The sequence below is a fragment of the Protopterus annectens genome, chromosome 4.part1, assembly GCF_019279795.1.
Source record: "Protopterus annectens isolate FY-2018-M chromosome 4.part1, PAN1.0, whole genome shotgun sequence".
In the NCBI taxonomy this organism is placed as follows: Eukaryota; Metazoa; Chordata; order Ceratodontiformes; family Protopteridae; genus Protopterus; species Protopterus annectens.
The window spans coordinates 747,907,752-747,928,975 of record NC_056734.1 but is presented as its reverse complement, the minus strand read 5'-3'; the positions used below and the strand labels follow the sequence as shown (position 1 = coordinate 747,928,975).

Below are 21,224 nucleotides of genomic sequence, written 5' to 3'. Positions count from 1 at the left end.
ACGGTTGAAGGCATAACATGACAGTTCATTTCAATGCATATGGCATCCCTTAAAAGGGAGTGTATCAGCTGGAGATCAAAACACTGTCTCTTTGTAAATGTTACCAATAAGCTGAATTGTACACATTATATCTTTTTCCACAGAAGAAGTCATACTACAGTTGTTAGAAGGCACACAGTTGAAGGGGGCATAACATGTGTGGTGGGGTGGGCAATGTACTTTGTGAAGAAGACACCATCATAGTGTTGGTCAAACTTCACAACATAATGTACTGATCCGTTTCATGTCCCATCTGGAGTACATTATAACAATAACTTGTATCCTCATAATCTTATCAGGATTGCTTTCTGTGAAACAGTGATATTAAGTATGCATTACTAGAATGGAAGTCGTGATAGACTAAATGATATGTTCCACAACAATGCTGTCACAGGTAAAGGCACAAAGGACATTGGGCAGTCATGGGTCTGAAATGCCACTGGTGAAGGAAATGTGCAGAGTGGCAATCACAAAGGGGATATTAGAGTGATTGAACAGGAAGGTGTTGGCTGTCACACAATGGAGTGGCACCAAGCATTCCTGATTGCTATTCTACAGATCACTGCATTATGTATTATTACAATGAAGTCTTGTGTTTATGTGTGTATCAGTGCAAATTTGCTGTTAGATGTACAAAATGTATATGATAACACAGCATAGACACATGATATGACTACTGCAACTTATTAATACCAGTCTGTAAATTTGTTTGTAATTTTACAAGTTCAGTGGAATATGCTGTAACACCGCGAAGGAAAATGCGAGACAATCCAACCTGCTATAGCATACAACAGTGCACTGAGTACTTTGGAATGGACTCCTCATTTCTGGTATGGAGTGGGCCAATAAAGCATATACAAGTAAAGGAGGCCACTGAAATTACTTTTAGTTTGTCAGAATCGCTTACTGAAGTGCACCACTGCCAAGCTCCAGTATGCAGCTACTGGTGAAATATTAATGCATGCTTAATTATTTTTTGAGTTTTTGCCATTGGACAAGAGCTAGCAGTAGGCTCTGCTGCATGTTGCCAAGCTTCTTGCAAATGTTTAGGGCAGAAATATCATTTTCTGTTTATCAGCCATTTCTGGCTGTGTATGTGGTGTATAAATCTAGTTTTGAGCAGATTAAAGGTGTGAGTGGGGTTGATAGGACAGTAGGAGCTAGCAGAGTGTAGGACACTGGGGAAGTAATTAAGGATTGAGCAGAATGATGCTGGGAGAGGACCATATCTATCCACTTATCTACAAGCTAAGATTGTATATGCGCAAAGAAAGTGGAAAAGTTTAGATATGCACATCACAAATGATGTATGACAGCAACTTAATAATGTTGTGTGACATACTGGACCTAATCAAGTGTGTACTACACTCACAGAGACGACATGGAGAGTTATGCATGGGCATACATTTTTGGGGGACAGGTGCCATTTTTAATGCATTTAGTTATTTATTTATTTATTTATTTATTTATTAATGACAGCAAGGGACATTGGGGAAGATATTTAGGAATAACAGGAGTAAGTATGTAGGATAGGGTTGACATACAGGACATGCAGGACAGACAGGAATGATACTAGATACAAAAGGTAGGGGACACCATGATTGGGATTAGGTATAGGATTTCAAAGGCAAATCTCCACTTAGAGTGAACACAGTGGAAAGCTAGTCCTTACCCTGAGAACTGTCATCACTGTCGCCAGTCACAGACACCTGGGGCAGTGCCAGCTGGGGCAGCAATTTGGCAATCTGATGCAAGATTTTTTGCATATTGCCAATGTGGGTGCTAAGGCCACACTCCATAGTTCCTTCCACCAATCCTGACAGCTGTTGTTGGGTGATATAATCAGCATCTCCACTGCCATTACTCCTGGCAAGTACCACTGCATAAGCAGTTGCGTGCATATATATTGTGAGCATGCACTCACACACACACACACACACACACACACACACACACACACACACACATACACACATGCACATACAAATTAAATAAACAATACACAAAAGTCAAATCAAAACAAAAACATACAAGTTTCACTGGAAGGAAAACTATAATTCAACAGCAGGTGGCCAATCAACAGCAAAAATAAACAAAAAAAAGAAACAAAAGGCCATCCATTAGGTACTTATTGAGTTGTATATTATTTTAGTGTAAAATGCAAAATAAAATGCATCCCTCAAATGGTTGTAAAGCTGGATGTTCAGCCAAGTATTGACAGAAAGAGAAAAGGCAAGTGTATCTCTCCTATAATTGACTCAGATCTCATTAACATAATCGACTAATTTTTTGTGTCACAAATGAAGAGAATAGTTGTGCAATGAAGAAATACAACTGCCACATGAAAACCATCAGATGACTTGTGAGATCACTGAATGTTACATTTATTAGACAGGAGCATGCTAAAAGGAAACAAAGACAATTAGTATATTTCTTTAGCTTAAAGACTTTAACCGGGCATATAAGAGGCCTGAAGTAATGAAATAGTATAAATAACATTTTGGCACAATAACTTTTTTTTTTGTGGTGGGCCTGTTGTAATTACTTTCACTTGTAGTTATGCGTCCTTCCCATGAAAATGCAGGTGGTGCAAGCCAGATGTGACTTAAGTCCAGTTACCCAAATGGGCATAGACTACAGGCTCTCAGACTGCTATAGTGCTGCTTACTCAAACCAAAAAAGTCTGTCTTTTCTAACTATCAGAAAAGTTGCTTTGGGACTCCCATACTAAAAAAAAAAAAAAAAAAAAATGATGCTGTTTTGTACAAAATCAGAAAGCTCCAGCAGAGTACACACACATAATAATTATTTACTGAAAGTTTAAAATGAAAGCCACAATAAAACTCACAAGCATTTCCCAACAAACCATCAGGAGCAGCTGAAATTCAGTCAATCAGTCAGTCAATGCATTTGATTATATTTGTTCAGTGGTTATTACATATATATTATATAAAGAATGCTCACTGCTAGACAGTCCATATCTGCATATTTTCAAATCAAAAGAAATATGCATTTGTATCCATCACATCAGTTAGATTAAATGCATGTTTTGAAACACATATCTTACTTTTTTAATTAAAATATAAGCAGTCTCATTTCACAAACTCTCAGAGGACAATCAACAGTTTTTGTCAGAATGTATCCCATTGTTTACTGTTAAACACATTTAAGTTACAGTTTAAGATATAAAAGTCAGTGAATAATTTTCTAAACTGGATGAGTCACCTTATTCATCTCATGTTTCTAAACATCTCTTAATCTTTGTTCCAATAAACATACACACACACACACACACACACACACACACACACACACACACACACACACACACATAAAATGTCAAAAAAAAAAGCAAATCACCTATGTCAAATTACAAAATAAGAAGTGAAGAAAATCAGGCCATGTCCTCTCATTCACATACAGTCAAGATTGTGCCTGTAATGACATCACTACCTTGATATGATGGCTGGCAAGGGATAAGGTCAGTGTTAAAGACTTTGTAATTTAAAGGAGGTGCTGAGAATTTTGTGACATCCAGTTATTTTATACTTGTCAACAAGTTTTAAAGCATCATGTATATCACTTCAAAACTTTACATTCTATTTTTACCACATGATTGCAACATCTATTTAAAGTAGTATTTTGGTAATGAGAACTATTGGAATAAGTACATTTACTTTGTCTTCTTCTGGCTTTTCCCCGTTAGGGGTTGCCACAGCAGATCACCTGTCTGCTCATGATTGGCAGTGCAGTTTTTACAGTGTTGAGTTGCCAGCCCGGCACCTGACATTCTACAGAAGGCACACACACCTGCACTCATACCTAGGGCCAATTTGGAGTATCCAATCCACCTGCAGCATGTCTTTGGGATGAAACCCACCCGGAGGACACAACCACAGGGAGGACATGCAAACTCCACACAGAAGGCACCCCAGCCAAGGATCGAACCAGAGAACCTATTGTTGTGAGGCAACAACGCTAACCGCTGCACCACCGTGGCCACCCAATAAGTACATTTATTATAAGAATACAAGTACATTTACTATAAGGATGAAAGCATTCATTTTAAATATTTTTTTTTTGTTTTAGAATAAAGTTTACCAGTTTTAACCTACGGTAGATGTACAGCTTTTTATTTTTCATTGTTTTCAGTTTACGTCTTCATTTTGCCTTAGTACAGTTACAATTTATATTTTCTGGCATATATATGACAGTTGAGAAATATGTCACTTACATACACTGAAAGCCTATTACGCTGCTTATGCCTATCATTGCCATATTTCCTTCTTTAATTATAATGTATTATATTTTTTCCTCTCTCCTTAGGCAGCCCTCTGATTTTGTTAAGATATCTTTGTTTGTACTCAGAATTATATTTGTATTACTGATATCTTTTTTTTCTAACCATACTATGGCCCATCAACTCATTGTTTCCTTCACCATGTAAGAGACACCTGAGATGAGTTATCATTAAGCCAGCAATTAGGGACTGGTTGATATGTTTTCCATTTTTCCCCAGCACTATCCAATGCACACCTGATGAAGAACCAGGTAGGGAATAGTCAGCAGCTGTCTGTGTAGAGCATCTCTTCACTTCCACAGAGGACATTTCCTCTAAGAATGCCAACCGATCCCTCAGCAGCAGTGATGGCAGTCTCTCTGTTTCTCATCAGGGAGGTTTCATTGTACTGTGTGTCTCCAAATGCACACACTCAAACACCATCATTTTCCCCAAAAGGAGACTTGGCTAATCTCCATTCCTTCTTGGCTCTTCCAGTGCTGCAGCCACTAATTAAGTAATATTACCATGAATTACAGTCAGGGCTCCATCCCTTTGAGCCATGAAACCAGGTATATTTACTGAAATCTTTTTTGTACCTGTTTTTTCATGTTTTGCATCCAAAGACTTTGTTAGTATAATTTACTTGCCCTCAGGTATATAATCCTATTTTTTGAAATCTTTCTTTTTTTGGTACCTTTTGTGCAATGATGTATCTTTGTTGCCAAACCAGATTTGAGGTGTATCTGAAAAAGATCAGGTGTGCTTTCCCAGTTTACAAATATAGGAGTTGCAGGTGATCAGGATATGGGGGTCGGTGGCATATTAAATCTACTTTGGATCCCAGAAAGATTCCAAATGATGGGCCCTGCACACGCTTTTTTTAGATCATACATAAATGCACATGTATTGTTGGACTTGATTGAAGCTATTTTGTTGTCTATGTGAATCTCATATGTCAGGTTGTATCAAATAATGTAAAAAGATAAAATAACCACAATATTTTAGCTCCATTTCAAATACACAATTGTTAGCCAGTTTCTACAAAGTTTTCCTACAAAGAAATTCATCAAAATGAAATAACTGTTTTTTATCTGTAGTTTTAAATATTGCTTGTTTGCCAGGTATCTGCATTGTCACTAGAATAATTATCTTGCTGTGAAAACATGAGCCATTCACCTCACCTTCATGTATGTTTGTAAAATCACTATTTCTCCCTCTTTACTTCTATCATTCTCTCTCATTCAGGCTGTCTCTTTCACACATGGATGCACACTCAAACATACACACTCTTTTGAGTTCACAAATAATTTACCGTTTTAATTAAATGAGGACAGTTCATTTGATTTTTGGGAAAAAACAGCAGTGTTATGTACATTTTGTATATGAAAAATCCATGCACACAACACTTCTCAGAAACTGCAGTAACCTATTACCTTTAAATATATGATTAATTCATGGTAATACTACAGACAAGTGCAGTTTATAGTTCAGTGAATTGGATTGATGAAACACTTTCACAGTCATGCATTGACTGGTGATCAGTAAACACATTCACTTACAAAAATGGTAAATTGCTGAGTTCTTTACTTCACTTGTGGACCCTTTTTGTCAGTGTTTTCAAAACCATATTTTATTTAATGCATAACAAGTTGCAGACCTGACAACTGGAATGCAACATATGTAGAAGGGACTGCAATGACTCACTTGCATTCTTCCCATCACATCACATGAGGCATAAAATATTTCAATGTTTTAAATGTTCATTGCATAAAAATGTGCCAGATATAAATCTTAAAATTGCAAACACTTCAGAGCATTTCCAATAGTTACTGTAAGCATATTCTTAAGAATTCTGGACAAAGCCAAAAATAAAAATGGTGTGGGCAATCACCTAAAATAAAGGACAACTTTAAAAAAAATATTCTGATTCCCTTTAAAAAAGTTAATAGAACAACTGTTTTTGCATTAAATATTCAGTCCTGAACAAGAAGTAAGAAACTCTGTTTTCTAGCAATTGGTTTCTGTAATCCTCAGTGATTTACCAGAAAAAAAATATGACAGACAGGGCAAAACAATGAGGCAAAACCAGAGATATTCTGCAAACATCTCAACAATCATTCTAAGCTTACTAGTGAGATTTATGTTTTTATGGAAAAAAATGTGCTACTAGCTGTTACAGAATTATTGAAGACTAAATATCTGAGTGGGTACCCTAAACACATCCTTTGAAGATCCATCTACTGCACTTCCACTGCTGAGTCACCTGATGAATACTTTCTAAAACATCTTTATCTATATCCATTACTTCATTATGTATGTAATAGTGCTAGCCAGATTCAGATGTTGTGCATTATGTTTGAACAAAAGCAGCACAGGGAGCAACAGCTGTTCTAAAATCTATAGTTATGTATATTTGTTGTCAAACGTCTACCAGAAATTCACTATCTGCATTTATGTCTGAGACCAGTGACGAAAAGCCTTGTTGTTAAAAAATACTTTTGCAAACCTTAGTGCCCCTTTGTCTCTGACCTATAAATCTTAAGCTAGTAATAATTCATATTGAAAAAAGTTAATTAACATTTTGCATTCATTGTCACCGTGGGGGGGAGGTAACTGAATAGCTGGCACTGATAGTGCTGATTCCAATAATGTGGAGACTGAATGGCTGAAAATCTGGACTTGCATATACTATGTTTATGACTGCCATTTCTCTTAACAATCTCAGACCTGGTCCAAGGAGGTTTGACCCCCCCCTCCCCATTTAGAAGTGTAGGAAGACTTGCAATCCTGCAAAAAAAAAACAAAACAGGTATAATGGGGAAACTTTTTCTAGCATGTCCTGTCTTTTTTTTGAACATGTTGGCATTTGACATTACAAGTGACAATATTTCAGTAGGGAACCAAAAAAAAAAAAAAAGGCAGCTGGTTTACTTTTCATTTTTAGTTTTCAGCTGTTTCATTCTTCTCTGTTAAACTGATTTGAAAAGTCTGTCCTCACAATTTCTTTGTTTGTTCTATGCAGCACCTAATTGTGTGTAAAAGAGGCCTAAGATTTCACAATGCAGTGTTTGCATGCTAGGCATTAGGCATTTATGTGCCTCTTAACTGTTCTTGATTTTCAGGGAAGTCCTTGGCTTTGGCTCATAAGTTTTCTCTGTTTCTCCTAATCCCTTCTTAAAACTGGTGGTTTTGTAAGAAATGGTAGTGGATTACACTTAAGTAATAATGACAATAATTAAGAGTTATAGTATTCTTACTTCAGAATTTGTAGCCTCAGCTATAGGCTTTAATTCTGTTACTGATATTTCTACAGAAAGTCCTACAGAGCTGAATATACAAAAACTGATTATCCATCATATCTTCCATATTATCCATACTTCTTCCAGTCACAGAGCCATACCCCTCTATTTCTTTGCTCAAATGTTGTAGACAAAGACAACAAATAATAGAGGCAAAGACACAAAATCAGAGGCAGTTTTTGAATATTACCTTAATCAAGGCCAGCCTTAGAAATTGTGGGGGCCAATTTAGGACATATTTGGAGGACCCAAAGTCACATTACTCTCATCACCCAGCCCCTCCCGCTCAACCTGTGCCACACCCCTCTCCAACTCTTCATCTACCCTCCTCCTGACACAGTCCACTAGACTATTTATTTTTATTTTTTTTAGTCTTTGTTAACTGTGTTAACTCTATTAGTCCAGTGTCCACTTTTCAGGGCAGACTAAAGGTGGTATTCATACTGAAAAAGGCACCAGGAAACTTACCCTATTCTTTTTCTTTTGCCACCAGGTGATGTTGGAGGCTGCTGCAGTGAAGAGAAAAAGAGAGATTAAGGATGGAGGATGAGAGAAGAAATTCTGAGAGTGAAGTGGAGTGGGGAAAAACATGGAAACTTTTTTGAATGATGATCATGAGAACATCATGGTAATAAGAGTACAAAAAAGGTTTGCCAACACAGGTCTTGGTGGATTTAGTGAACCATTGCAATCCAGAAAAATATTGAGGCTGCAATATAGTGCAACAGTGGAATGTGTGATCAGTGAGGAAGAGCAGGAAAGTATAAATGTGGAATTGGAAAAAGAAGACAGTAAGGTGAATTAGGAAGAAAGTCTGTCTGGTAGATGCCTGGCTTGTGGAGAAACAAGTTTTAATTAGATGCACTGTCAACAAGGTTTCAACATAAAATAAACCGAGAATTAAACTTTTGCAGAAGTATTGAAAAGGAGAGATGTCTGCACTGATACAATGAAGAAGGCATAAAGAGGCAGGAAAATGACATAAAAGTGTAAGAAATTAGCCAGTGGTAAGAATGAAAATTAAGAATAATAAAAAGATAGACAGATATAAAGTGTTTTTTTTCAGATATGTTTTTATTGAATTTTTAAATCAAAACTATACAAGGTTATATAAGCACAGGACAATAGGAACAACAAAAAAACTATTTACAGAAGTCCACAGGAAAACTAAATAAAATATACCAAGCCATTAATGTTTATCTAAGTCATTTAACTTTTGTCAGTATCTATTTTTATGAGTGATATTAGATGTTTTCATTTTTAATGTAAACGGTTCTTTCTTACAAACATCTTTAGCCAGATATATGAATTCAAAGGTAAAGCAGTTTTTCATATCCAGTTTTTTGTAATTACTTTCATTTCTATGGCTAAGATGGACCAGGGGAGAGACACCTGTGACTCAGGAATAGAATCAGGAATTGGAGCATATACAAAATCAGTGAATTAGTTATAATACATTTATCCATCCACAATGCTTAAGAAAAAATTCTAAATTCAGTCCAAAATGATGTGATCATGTTACATTTTAATGTCATATGAATCCAATCTGCAACAGAATCATTACACCTCCAACAACTAATTTTTTTCAGTTTTGTAAATTATCTCAATTTTATTAGTGGTTAAAAAACTCTGAAGAAATTTCAATTCTAACATTTTACTTGTATTAAATGTCTCTAAACAACTATTAGTATTAGGTATAGGAAATGATAGAAACAATAAATGTTTAACAATATAGTTGTAATTCATAAATGTTTTAAACGAATGAATAATGCAATCAATACAAGGAGTAGAGATTAAGTTATTTTTGTAATTTAAAAAAAAATCTTTCAAAATCCAGTAACATTTATTTACTCCAAATATTGATTATTTATAATATATCTATTATTATTTAGTAAACTTTCATGGATGGACTTCCATTTATATTGATAAAGTTTAATCATCATGATGTTATATTAAGAATTGTAGATTTAGCATGTTCAATATTCGGTAAACCTGTACCCACCTGCCAATCTTTAGTATGCCAATCAATGGATATTCTTGTTTTTTTTTTAGTAAACCATAAGAACATAACTAGCATAGTGTTTACTTGTTTTAAATTTTTTGGTAGGGACAGCTAATAATGACTGTACATAAAATAGAATTTTTGGTAATACAATTTTTATTAGAGTAAGCTGCTTTTCTATTGTAAAACAAAATTCCAATTTTCCATTAATTTGTTTACTTTATCTATTACATCATTATAATTTATTACAATTGAATCTTTTACAGTTGACTTAATAACAACTCCAAAATAGTGACTTGGTGCATTATTTCAATTAAACATTTTAAGTTTTTTTTTAATATTTAGTAGTTTTTTTTTGTTTATTAGTAAATATTTTGTTTTATCATTATTAAATTTTAAACCTGAAGCTTTCTCAAATTAATCTGTAGGAGCAGTTATCTGCTGCAGCAATTCCTCAATATCTCCACTAGTTATTAAAATATCATCTGCAAATTGTTGGATTTTATAACTATAGTTATAATCTATTGAGAATCTTTTAATTTTATCATTAGTTCTATTGTTACTTGCAAAAGGTTCAATGACTAAAGCAAATAACAGTGGGGATCAAGGGCATCCCTGTTTTGTACCCAGTAAGGTCTGTTATGAGCTAGATAAAAAGAATCAAGTTTAACAAAGGAGAAGTTATGACTATAAAGGTGTGTGATAAGATTTATGAATTTTTCAGAAAAATTATATTCTCTAAAAACTTCAAATAAGTAAGACTGATGGAATCAAAATCTCTAACTCTAAAATTATTGATAACATTTTTCTTGTTTTTATTAGCTCCATCAATTATAGTATTAAGTCTAATAATGTTATCTTGAACTTTTCTATGTAAAATAAATCCAGTTTGATCACCATTGATTAATTTTGGGATAATGAAATTTACTCTTTTAGCAAGAACAGACATAAACATTTTATAATCTACATTAAGTATCTACATTAATAGTGCTTCTCTTCTTGAGATTGGTGATAACATTTTACTTCTGATAAGAGAAGAGGCAAAGGAGTATTGTATCCCAACAGATTGAAGCTGTGAGACAACATTAATAGTAGCCAGGCAGTAGCCATTCATGCGACTCCCCTCTTTTTATCATGCTTGACAAGCTAATTCTTTATTTTTCAGTTAGTACTGCTTGATTCCTTCCTAACTTCAGAATATCTGCCTAAATTCTTCATCCTTAAATTTTCATGGTCTGCAAATTAATTTTTCCTCAAGTGATTGCAATGCTTTGTACAGACTCAGACACGTTGAGTGACATTTTTCCTGTTAACGGAATATATAAGGAAACAGCTCCAGTATTTAGTAATAATGACCATCTCTCCTGACATGTCTAAAGGTCAGTTCCCTGTTCTTTCTCCTATTAACCTGGTGAACTTGGGCATTCTGAGGCAGTGTAGCAACTGCTTCATGTACACAGACAACCCTCTGCTCTTACCTCCCAACATTCAGACTTGTGAGAGATGCACTTATATATCCAAATTGGAAGCCATGCACTCTCAGGCCAAGACTGGAATAACTGGTCAAGATGAGAAGATCAACACCTGGACCACATGACATGCAACACATAGCCAACCAGAACACTCACCATCACAGCTCTCAAATAAAAATACAAACCGCACACTCACCTTCAAGGAGAATCTCAATAGAAATCTACCCAAAGAGCAGAGACCTCCAAGGCAGAAATGCATTCGACCACCACAACACTGCACAAACCACAAGACACATAGCTCACCTACACAGTGTGCCCCTCAACCTAATCCCCTAAGGCAAAACAGCTTGCCCAATACACTAATCATAGGTGACTCAATAGTGAGGTACACTGATGTCACACTAAGGAGAAGGTAACAGTCATATGTCTATCAGGTGCCAGAATCTGACACCTAACACATGCACTCAGGTCACTCCACAACAAGTACAAGTATGACTCTGTCACTGTCCATGTGGGTGTGAATGACCTGAGATGCACCTCCCTGGACTACATGAAAAGAGATGTGGAGGAGCTCTTGGAATATGTGGCCCAGGCAGGTATGACCCTAGCCCTGAGCAGCATCCTACCATTGCCCAGAATGATACCGCAGTACAAGCAGAAAATTATTGACTTCAACAATTGGCTATGTTTCTGGTGTCATTCTAAGAGGATCCAGTATTTGTCTGCTTGCGATGACATGATTGACAGACCCTGATGCTTTGCCAGAGATGGCCTGCATCTTTAACCCCTAGATTTCTGGATACTGGCTAAGGCTCTTGCCACCCCTATAGTGCCTTTTTAGGTGATGTTCCAAAGACCAAATTATAAATAAATGCAATCTAAGGGTCATGCTTCTCAATGCTAGAAGTGTAAATCTCAAGATCCACTTGCTCAAAGCACTCCTCAAAATGGAAAACATTGACATTTGTGCTGTAACAGAGACCTGGTTTAAAGTAGCAGAAAGGAACCCTGCACTACCAGGCTATAACTCCTTCCACACCTTTCGGCCCCAGAACATGGACCAAAGCTCCAAAGGAAGTGGTGTCTCCATATTCATAAAGGATATGCACACCTCCAGACTAGTAGCCCAGCATAATGCATCTGAGATACTTCAGGTACAGCAAAAAACAGCTGGGCACCAGCAAAAAGAGTCCAGGCAATAGATCCAAGCACAGCTCACGATATTTATTGTACACGAAGACACAAGTTGTTAAGCGCTTTCATCCAAAAGTATTGACTTCCTCAGAACAACTTTACATAATTTTCTCACACTTTAAATACAAAGATTTCCCACCAGAAAGAACCCCTGTTAATCAATAATCTCATTCAATGATTCAATTAAATAATTTAAAATACTTTTTAAAAAGTTTTTTACTATGTACAACAAAATATGCCTAGAAATAAAATTACCAGTTTAATAAGGGCTACGGGTGTGTATTATAACCTTCTTAATATCTTATATAAAACACAATCCTGTCCTATCACATGGTTTAATGACAATTATTTATATAAATTGTCAACTATTGGTCTCTTTATATTCTGACTAGATAATTATGTAATAGATTTTATTATCATAGACATGTTGTTATATACTACTTTTACTACTTAATAAAAACCATAAGCCATACTCATTTTCTTGTAATTAGACATAATATTTCTTTAAAACCAACTGTTGTTTAAAAATAACATGGAAATATAGAATATATGCATGTATGGCAAAACATAAAATATATCATAAATTAATATGTATTTTATAAATGTGTATGATGATGTGGATTATAAAATTTCCTTTTTGCCCTTTGTATTACTAGTATAATAACTTAAGCTCTCACCAAGGGTTTGGTGGGGACCACTTCATTAAGTCCTGGTGGTATGACTGCATTCAATCTAACCTGCCATCTCACCTCTTTATCACCCACTACTGCCTTGATATTACCTCCTCTAGGGTTGGGTCTCACTACTTCCAATATAGCAAATTTAAACCCTGTGCAACCTTGGTTATTGATTAAATGTCTTGATAGTGCATTGTTTGTATCTAATTTTCTGATACAGTATAAATGATCATAAATTCTATTTTTCAAATGTCTATCAGTTTTCCCTACATAATAATTCATACAAGTGTTGCACAGGGATAAATATATAAGATGCTGACTCTGGCAGTTGCCATGACAGAACCTAACTTTGCTTTTAATATTATTCAGAAGAATAACTGTCACCTCTTCATAAATATAGCTGCAATAATTTCAATTGCCACATTTTTTAGTACCAGTCTTACTGTGATTATTGCTCTTATTGGAATTATATTTTAACTCTATTATTCTCTTTATGTTATTTCCTGTTTTATACACATAATACGGTTTAGTTGGTATTTTATCCTTTATACAACCATCACTTGATAGAATGTTCCAATTGGAATTTATGATGCCCTTTATTTCATTACTTTGTGCACCATATTTCAAAATACATGCTTTGTTATATTTATCATCCATGTTTCCCATTCTCATGCTATTATTCTTCTTCTTGGATACCCCATTTTTATTTTCTAGACCTGTACCCAACAAAGGAGGATATTTCCGTCCCCATTCTTTTGCTACATAGGTTGTTATATCTTTAATTATATCAATAGAATATCCCTTCTCCTTAAAGGCTTCACTACTGAAATCTAATTCACTTAGCATTCCTTCCCTTGTTGTCGTCATCCTCGCTGCTCTTATGCACTGTCCTTTTATTATTCCCTGTTTAGTACTATAAGAATGGGCACTATCAAAATGGAGATATCCATTACTGTATGTGTCCTTCCTATGTATTCTGGACTGGAAGGATTTACCATCATTATAAATATAGATATCCAAATAGTTGATCCCCTCTGTGTCCACTTCATGTGTAAACCTTAGGTACTCTGTAGTATGATTTATATGATACATAAAGTTGGTCAATTTATCAATATCCCCCTTCCAAAGGATGAATATATCGTCCAAATAACGGACATATGTTTTGATATATTGCATCCAATTAGAGTTAAGCACAAATTCCTCCTCCCAGTCTAACAGTACTAAATTTGCATGGGCACAATGGCTACTCCTGTTGTTTGTCTGTAATATTCACCTTCGTAATAGATATAATTAAAATCTAGCACCAAGTCCATAAAAGCTGCGAGTAGGGAAACATCCTCCTTAGGTAATCCACTGTATTTGTGTACACTATTGATAAATTTGTCTAATCCATCATTTTTAGGGATACATGAAAATAAATCTTGAATGTCTATGGTGATAAACAACAGTTCTGAATGCCACAATTCTTGTTTGAACAATCCCAAGAGTTCCCAAGAATCTTTAATGATATGCCCTATAGAACTATACATATGTTTCAATTTAAAATCAATATATTTCCCGAAAGGGAAAATCTTGCTGTCACTTCCCGATATTATGGGTCTAAATGGGGGGTCCAATAAGTTTTTGTGGATCTTGGGGATTCCTTTGATAGTTGCCAGAATAGGAAAATCTACCTTTAAATATTTATATAGGTCCTCATCAATTCTATTGTCAAGCAAAAATTCTTCCAAGTAAGAATCTATTCTCCTATATTCAATATTGACTTGGTTAAGTGAGGACTCTTCATAATAGGCTGTATTGTTAAGTATTTCAAATATTTTGACATTATACTTTTCTTGATCATATAGTACTATGCCACCCTCCTTGTCTGCTAACATTATCCTTATGTTATTGTCACTTAGTCTATCTAAGACTAAAGCTGCCTGCTTGCTGGCTGCTCTGTCTTTGCTGTTATACTTATTTTTATTATACAAGTTATATATTTCACTATTAACTACATTTTCAAAAGAGACCAATGTTTTGGCTAAAGGGGGTGTGAATGTACTTTTCTTTTTTAACTCTCCTCTGTGTCTGAGTTGAGTAGTATCATTTTGAAAAAACATCCCTAGATTTAACTTTCTAAGAAACAGTTTAATCTCTTCAGGTACTTCAGGTACAACTAAAATTAGGTAAGACAGTGATTCAGGTTGTAGCCTGCTATAGGTCTCCAATCATGTCCCAAGACTCTCACTCCACATTCCTAAGCACCCTGGAAATGATTAGGGTCCAAATAAACACTGTCATACTAGGTGACTTCAAATACCTTTCCATCAACTGGGAAAACTACTCATGCACCAATACAGTGGCCCGAGGCTTCCTGGAATTCATCAGTTCCAATGCCCTGGACCAGCTCATTTTTACCCCCACTAAAGGAAGCAATATCCTTGACCTAGTTATTACTAACATGGGCAACTATTGCTCTACACTAATAGTCAATTCCTCCCTGATTAGATCCGACCACAAACTAATCACCATGGAAATCCACATCTCACCCACACCCCACGCAAAGGTAACCACCATGAAAAACTTCTCCAAAGCTGACTTTAGACACCTAAAAACAGGGGTGGCTAACTTCACAGCAGCCATGTCAATGGAAAATATATGCATGACTGCCAAATCATACACCAATGCACTGTACGAGCATGTACATAAATGCATGGAACTAGCCATACCCAGCAGAACCAAGATGCTCTCCTCCAAAAAAAGGAAGCCAGTCTGGTGGTCCTCTACCATTAATAAACTCTGCAACAGAAGGAAGAAACTGTTGCAGAAAAAGGTGAAATCCCAAGACTGGGAAAAAACCCTTATTAGCTTCAACAAAAAGCTGAGATCTCTCATCAAAACCTCTAAAGCCAGCTATGAAGGCAGAATTGCAGCAGACACTGAAAGCAACCAAAAAGCCTTCTATAGTTATATTAAGAATAACCACAGCAATATTCAGGTTTGTTCTGAGTTACTGCACAATGGTATCTCCTATATTGAGCCAACAAATATTGCCAACATGCTGGATGACAGATTCAGTACAAACTTTATTTCTCCCCCCCCAAAGGATCAATCACAATACCGGAGGAATGCCAGGCACCCAGCATTACTGCAGCACAGGTTAAAGCTGCATTGTCCAAGGCCAAGAATACAGCTTCCATGGGACCCGACAATATCCCTGGATGTGTTCTACATGAACTAAAAAGTGAACTGGCACCACATATGCATGCCGAGTTCAATCACAGCCTCCCCTCAGGATTTGTCTCTACTGAATGGCACATTGCTACTGTCATCCCTTTCCATAAAGGGGGAGTGACTGCAGACCCTGGGAATTATCACCCCATTAGCTAGATGAGTCTGATATGTAAGGCTATGGACCACATCTTCATGGACCTACTTAACAAGGATATAGGGAACCTCCAAACTCTAGATCCCACTCAATTTGGTTAAGTGAAAGGTAGATCATGTCTGCTCAATCTGGTTGACTTCTTTGAGTTAGTCACCAGAGCTGTGGATGAGGGCAAGGCAGTTCATACAGCCTACCTCTATCTGGCCAAGGCATTTGATGAATTCCCTACTCAGGAGTTAGTGATAAACTCACCAAACTAGGCACCAACCCCTATATCACTAGGTGGGTTGCAAATTGGCTCACAGATAGAACCCACAGTGTGAAAGTAGCGGACTCCAAGTCAAACTGCTGACCAGTCACAAGTGGAGTCCCAGAGGGATTGGTCCTGGGTCCTCTCCTGTTTGGCATCTACTTCTCGGAAGTCCAGGCCAACACGGAAGGGCTCTGGCTGACCAAGGTCACAAACGACTGCAAGCTGGGAGCCATTATTAACTCCCAAAGTGATGTAGACATCCTACAGAAAGGCCTCACTGAGACCAATGACTGATGTTGAAACCATGGCCTTAAGTTGAATGCCAAAAAAATGCATCAACATCCCCTTTGGGAAAAACTCAGTTCCTACTAATTATCATATCGATGGGAGCCCACTGAACACTGAAGGCATTATAAGAGATATTGGGATACAGGTTGACAGTAACCTCTCCTTTGACCACCACATTGCACTGTGGTCAGAAAGTCCTTCTATGTGGCACATCCCATTACCAATGGTTTTGCATCCAGGAAGAAAGAGATCATCATCACTCTATACTCTTCCCTGATTAGGCCAGTCATTGAGTACAATGCCAAATTTGGCATGTGACTCATTAGATACATGCAACAGTTGGAAAGGCCACAAAAGTGCACCACAAAGAGGATCCTGGGCCTTAAACACATGTCTTATATGACAGACTCACAAAACTCCAGCTATTCTCTGTCGCATATCGTTTACTAAGAGGCAATCTCTGCTTGACTTACAAAGCTATGTCTGACCCAGCTCTGTTAGAAATGCTACATCTAAAGAAATCCAAATCCCTCCACACCACACACTCGAGCGACCTCAACCTCACTACCATAATCAACAAAACATACTGTGGGGACAGGTTCATAACCCAGAGACTGCCAATGGTATGGAATAGACTTGCCATGCATGTCAAGCAGAGTACCTCACTAGCCCTCTTCAAGAGAAATCTTGATGAGTGGATGGGAAATAGAAATTTCACCCTGGGGATCACCGCAGTGGCTCTACTTGATAGAAGCACTGGGAACTATCATCAGGCAGCACAATGCCAGGGCATTTCTATGGGCTAGGCTTCTAAAGGCTCCAGGATCATAAGCCGAGTAAACATCTATGACCCTATGAATATAGGTCTTTATGAGGAGCAGAGTTTGGGATATTTGTCTTGTTTAAAAATAGGAGAAACAAGAGAATAACACCAATAGGGAGGAATAATTAACATAGTTTTAGCTTGTTCAAATACTTTTAGTATTATACATAAAGCATTATCTGGCATCAGTTTATATAGTTATTTGATTAATCTGTCTAGACCTGGTGCTTTGTTTATTTTATATTATTAATGTGATCTTGTAATTGTTTAAATGAAAATGATTTGTCAATACTACTTTTTGTTTCTTTTTCAAAAAGTTATCAATAATCAATATTTATTCTCTCAAAATATTTTCTAAAACACTCTAATATATATTTTAATTCAATCACTTCATTAACACTCTCTCCTTGTTTAAATGTTAATTCCATAATATGATTTCTGTTTATTTTTTTCTTGGATCTAATACCTAATTTATATAAACTTTTGGGATTTATGGAGTAGGAGTTCAATTTTAATATTTCTATGTTTATTGAGATTATAATATGAAGTGTCTCAATGTGTTTCCGATTAAAAACTTTTAATTCAGAATTTGCAGCCTTATCATTGTTTTTTTTATGTTCGATTTAAATTTATCTGTGATAGACTACAAAGTTTTTAATTCTTTGTCCATTCCTTTCTTTTGCATAAATACCAATTTTTAATTTTCCCATATAGATATGCTTTTAGTGCATCCCACATAATAACTTCAGAAACTTCTCCATTATTATTTATATCAATAAATTGATTTAGGTCTTTGAAGAACCAGTCTTTAAAATCTTTTAATTTTACTATGTAAGTAGGGATCCCTTGGCAGTGGATTAAATTATTAGGCTTTAAAGTAATAGTAAACATTACAGCATTGTGGTCAGACAAAGGACATGATGTTATCAAAACTTCTTCAGTTTTTGGTATATATGCTACTTGAAATTAAAACGTTATCAGTATTAGTTTGGGTGCCAAATCAAAATTAATAATAAATATAATTAAGGGATTTGTAGATTTTAAATCAAATGTATTACACATATTGAAATCAGTAACAACATTTTTTTTTAATGTTTAGCTACTAAAGTTAATTTTGATTCCTAACTACTTGTAGTGTCACTACTAGACAGGATGCAGTTAAAATCTCCTGCAAGTATTAATTCACCTTTTGCATACAAGGTAATAATATCTAAGAGTTTTTTTCAGAAATTTTCACCAAATTCCAAGTATCCAATATGCATTTACAATTGAGCTCTACTACTTACTAATGCAGACATTCCATTCTTATCAGAGTAAGAATTTATGATTTTAGGCATAGGTAACAAATTTCTCCATAAAATCAAAGAGCCTCTCCTTTTTAATTTAAAATAAGAGCCCACTAATATTGAATAGTCTTTCAACTGTACTTTATCTATTTAGCAAGTGTTTTCTGTAAAAAAAAATATGTGGGCTTTATGCAAATTCAAGTACTTATTTAAACTGCTTCTGTACAAAGGGCTATTCCATTGATAGTCAATGAAAAAGACAATCGTATGCAGACATGAGTGAGAAATAAACATAATTGTATCTAGAATTTGGTGGCTCATTAGGACAATTAAATACCAGCAACTTAGAAATATTGCTGTTGACAAAATCAGTAAGATTATCATTAAACAATTGAACTTATAAACATTTAAACCATTAATCACGGAATGTAAAATTCCTAGTTTGAAGAGGAACTCAATTAAACCACTCACTAACTGGTCCATATTACGACTAAAAATATAAGACAAATGCTACTATTTCCTAAGTATAACACTATAATAGCAGAAAACTAGAAAATTAAACACACTCATAAAACTATGTCTAACATGTTAGCTTAATAGCAAAATGAAATGTAGTTTATTGCTATATCTATTAAAAGGCATTCTAATGACATACTTGAGAGAGAAAGGTTTCTTATTATAAATGAAAAAATCACAATTTTTTCCTTACCCCCCCCAAAATTACATTTTGTATTAATAACATTAACTGAACAAATAAGAACATATGTCATTTAGTGTTTTCTTAAATATAAGCATGCAAGTTTTTTTATTTTAAATAGGATATGAGTTTATTAGGAGCAGTTAGATATAGTAATTTTGTGCTAAACTAACTTTGGGGAGAAATAGATAAAATAGACACTAATTATATATTAGAATGAAATCTCCATGATAACAGAGTGTGCTCCTCAGTCTTAAAAAAACAAACAAAAAAAAAAACACAGTTACAAGTCATATTTGAGTGCATCAGTTTGAATATTTGTTGCATGTATAGTACCACCTCTATCTACATCCCATAAATTAACAGAACATTTTCCAGGCATGACCTGGACTGAAAGGCACTTAAGTATTACCATTTCCTCCACTGTGGTGCAATCTTGGAGATGGTATATTTAAGTAGGGGGGTGGGGGGCAAAGGACCCCACTTTATTTTATGCTTGTTTTTTTTTTTTTTTTCCGACCAGCGATTTTTTTTCCCTTGGAAAAAAAAATTGCTCTTTTGTTTGTTTGCAACTTTGTGTTTTAGTTTTTATTGGGTTGATTATATAGTGTCCACTTTTTTAAGCATTTGCTGTTATAATATAGACTATATTTATATATATATATATATATATATATATATATATATATATATATATATATATATATATATATATATATATATATATCTATATATATATATATATATATATATATATATATATATATATATATATATATATATATATATATATATATATATATATATATATATATATATATATATATATATATATTCACTTTAGAAGCTCGAATTACCAAAATCCGAACTTCATATGGTCGAGACCATAAGTTCGATTTTGGAAACTCAAACTCCTAAAATGAAATGTAAAAAAAACCCCAAAAAAGTCAAACCTCGCTTTTGCAGTGGGGCTTTACCTCCATACATATATATATATATATATATATATATATATATATATATATATATATATATATATATATCACATCTCGTTAGGTAGATACTTTAACACTTGTAATTCCAACATAAGCACTTGTTGCCTATCCTTCCCTGTGGCAACTTGTACAAGTTAATGTTCACAATACAGCTGAGCCAGGGTTTTGATGTAGCACACACACAATTTTATTAATGCTTGTCTAGTAAATTTTATAACACATAAAACAATGTAAACATACAATTAATTATAAATAACATTATACATTTATAGCACTGGAGCCAGTATTAATTGCATATGTGACTGAGGGTATGTAATTGTAATTGTATTTTCTGACACTGGATGCACCTATGTTTTATATTAAAAAATATTAAATAAATAATGAGAGGTGCGAAAACTGCATGCTGTGATCATAAAACAATATTGGTTTTAGAGTATGATAATGAAAATATTACAACAGAAGGAAAGAAGGAAAAGAATAAAAAGGATAAAAACAGACATTAATAGATTAAGAGAAGGACTATCATATGGGTATGTGACTAAGAGAG

General features: G+C 35.0%; 1 protein-coding gene across 1 annotated transcript in view; it reads right to left on the bottom strand.

Moving 5' to 3' along the window:
* Positions 1-13,832, bottom strand: part of LOC122801291 (extracellular calcium-sensing receptor-like) — a 186,830-nt gene extending 172,998 nt beyond the window's left edge. Inside the window, exon 1 of the mRNA XM_044070838.1 lies at positions 13,574-13,832. Coding sequence (XP_043926773.1) covers positions 13,574-13,832 — 259 coding nt within the window. The remainder of the gene's footprint in view (positions 1-13,573) is intronic.
* Positions 13,833-21,224: the final 7,392 nt, after the last annotated feature.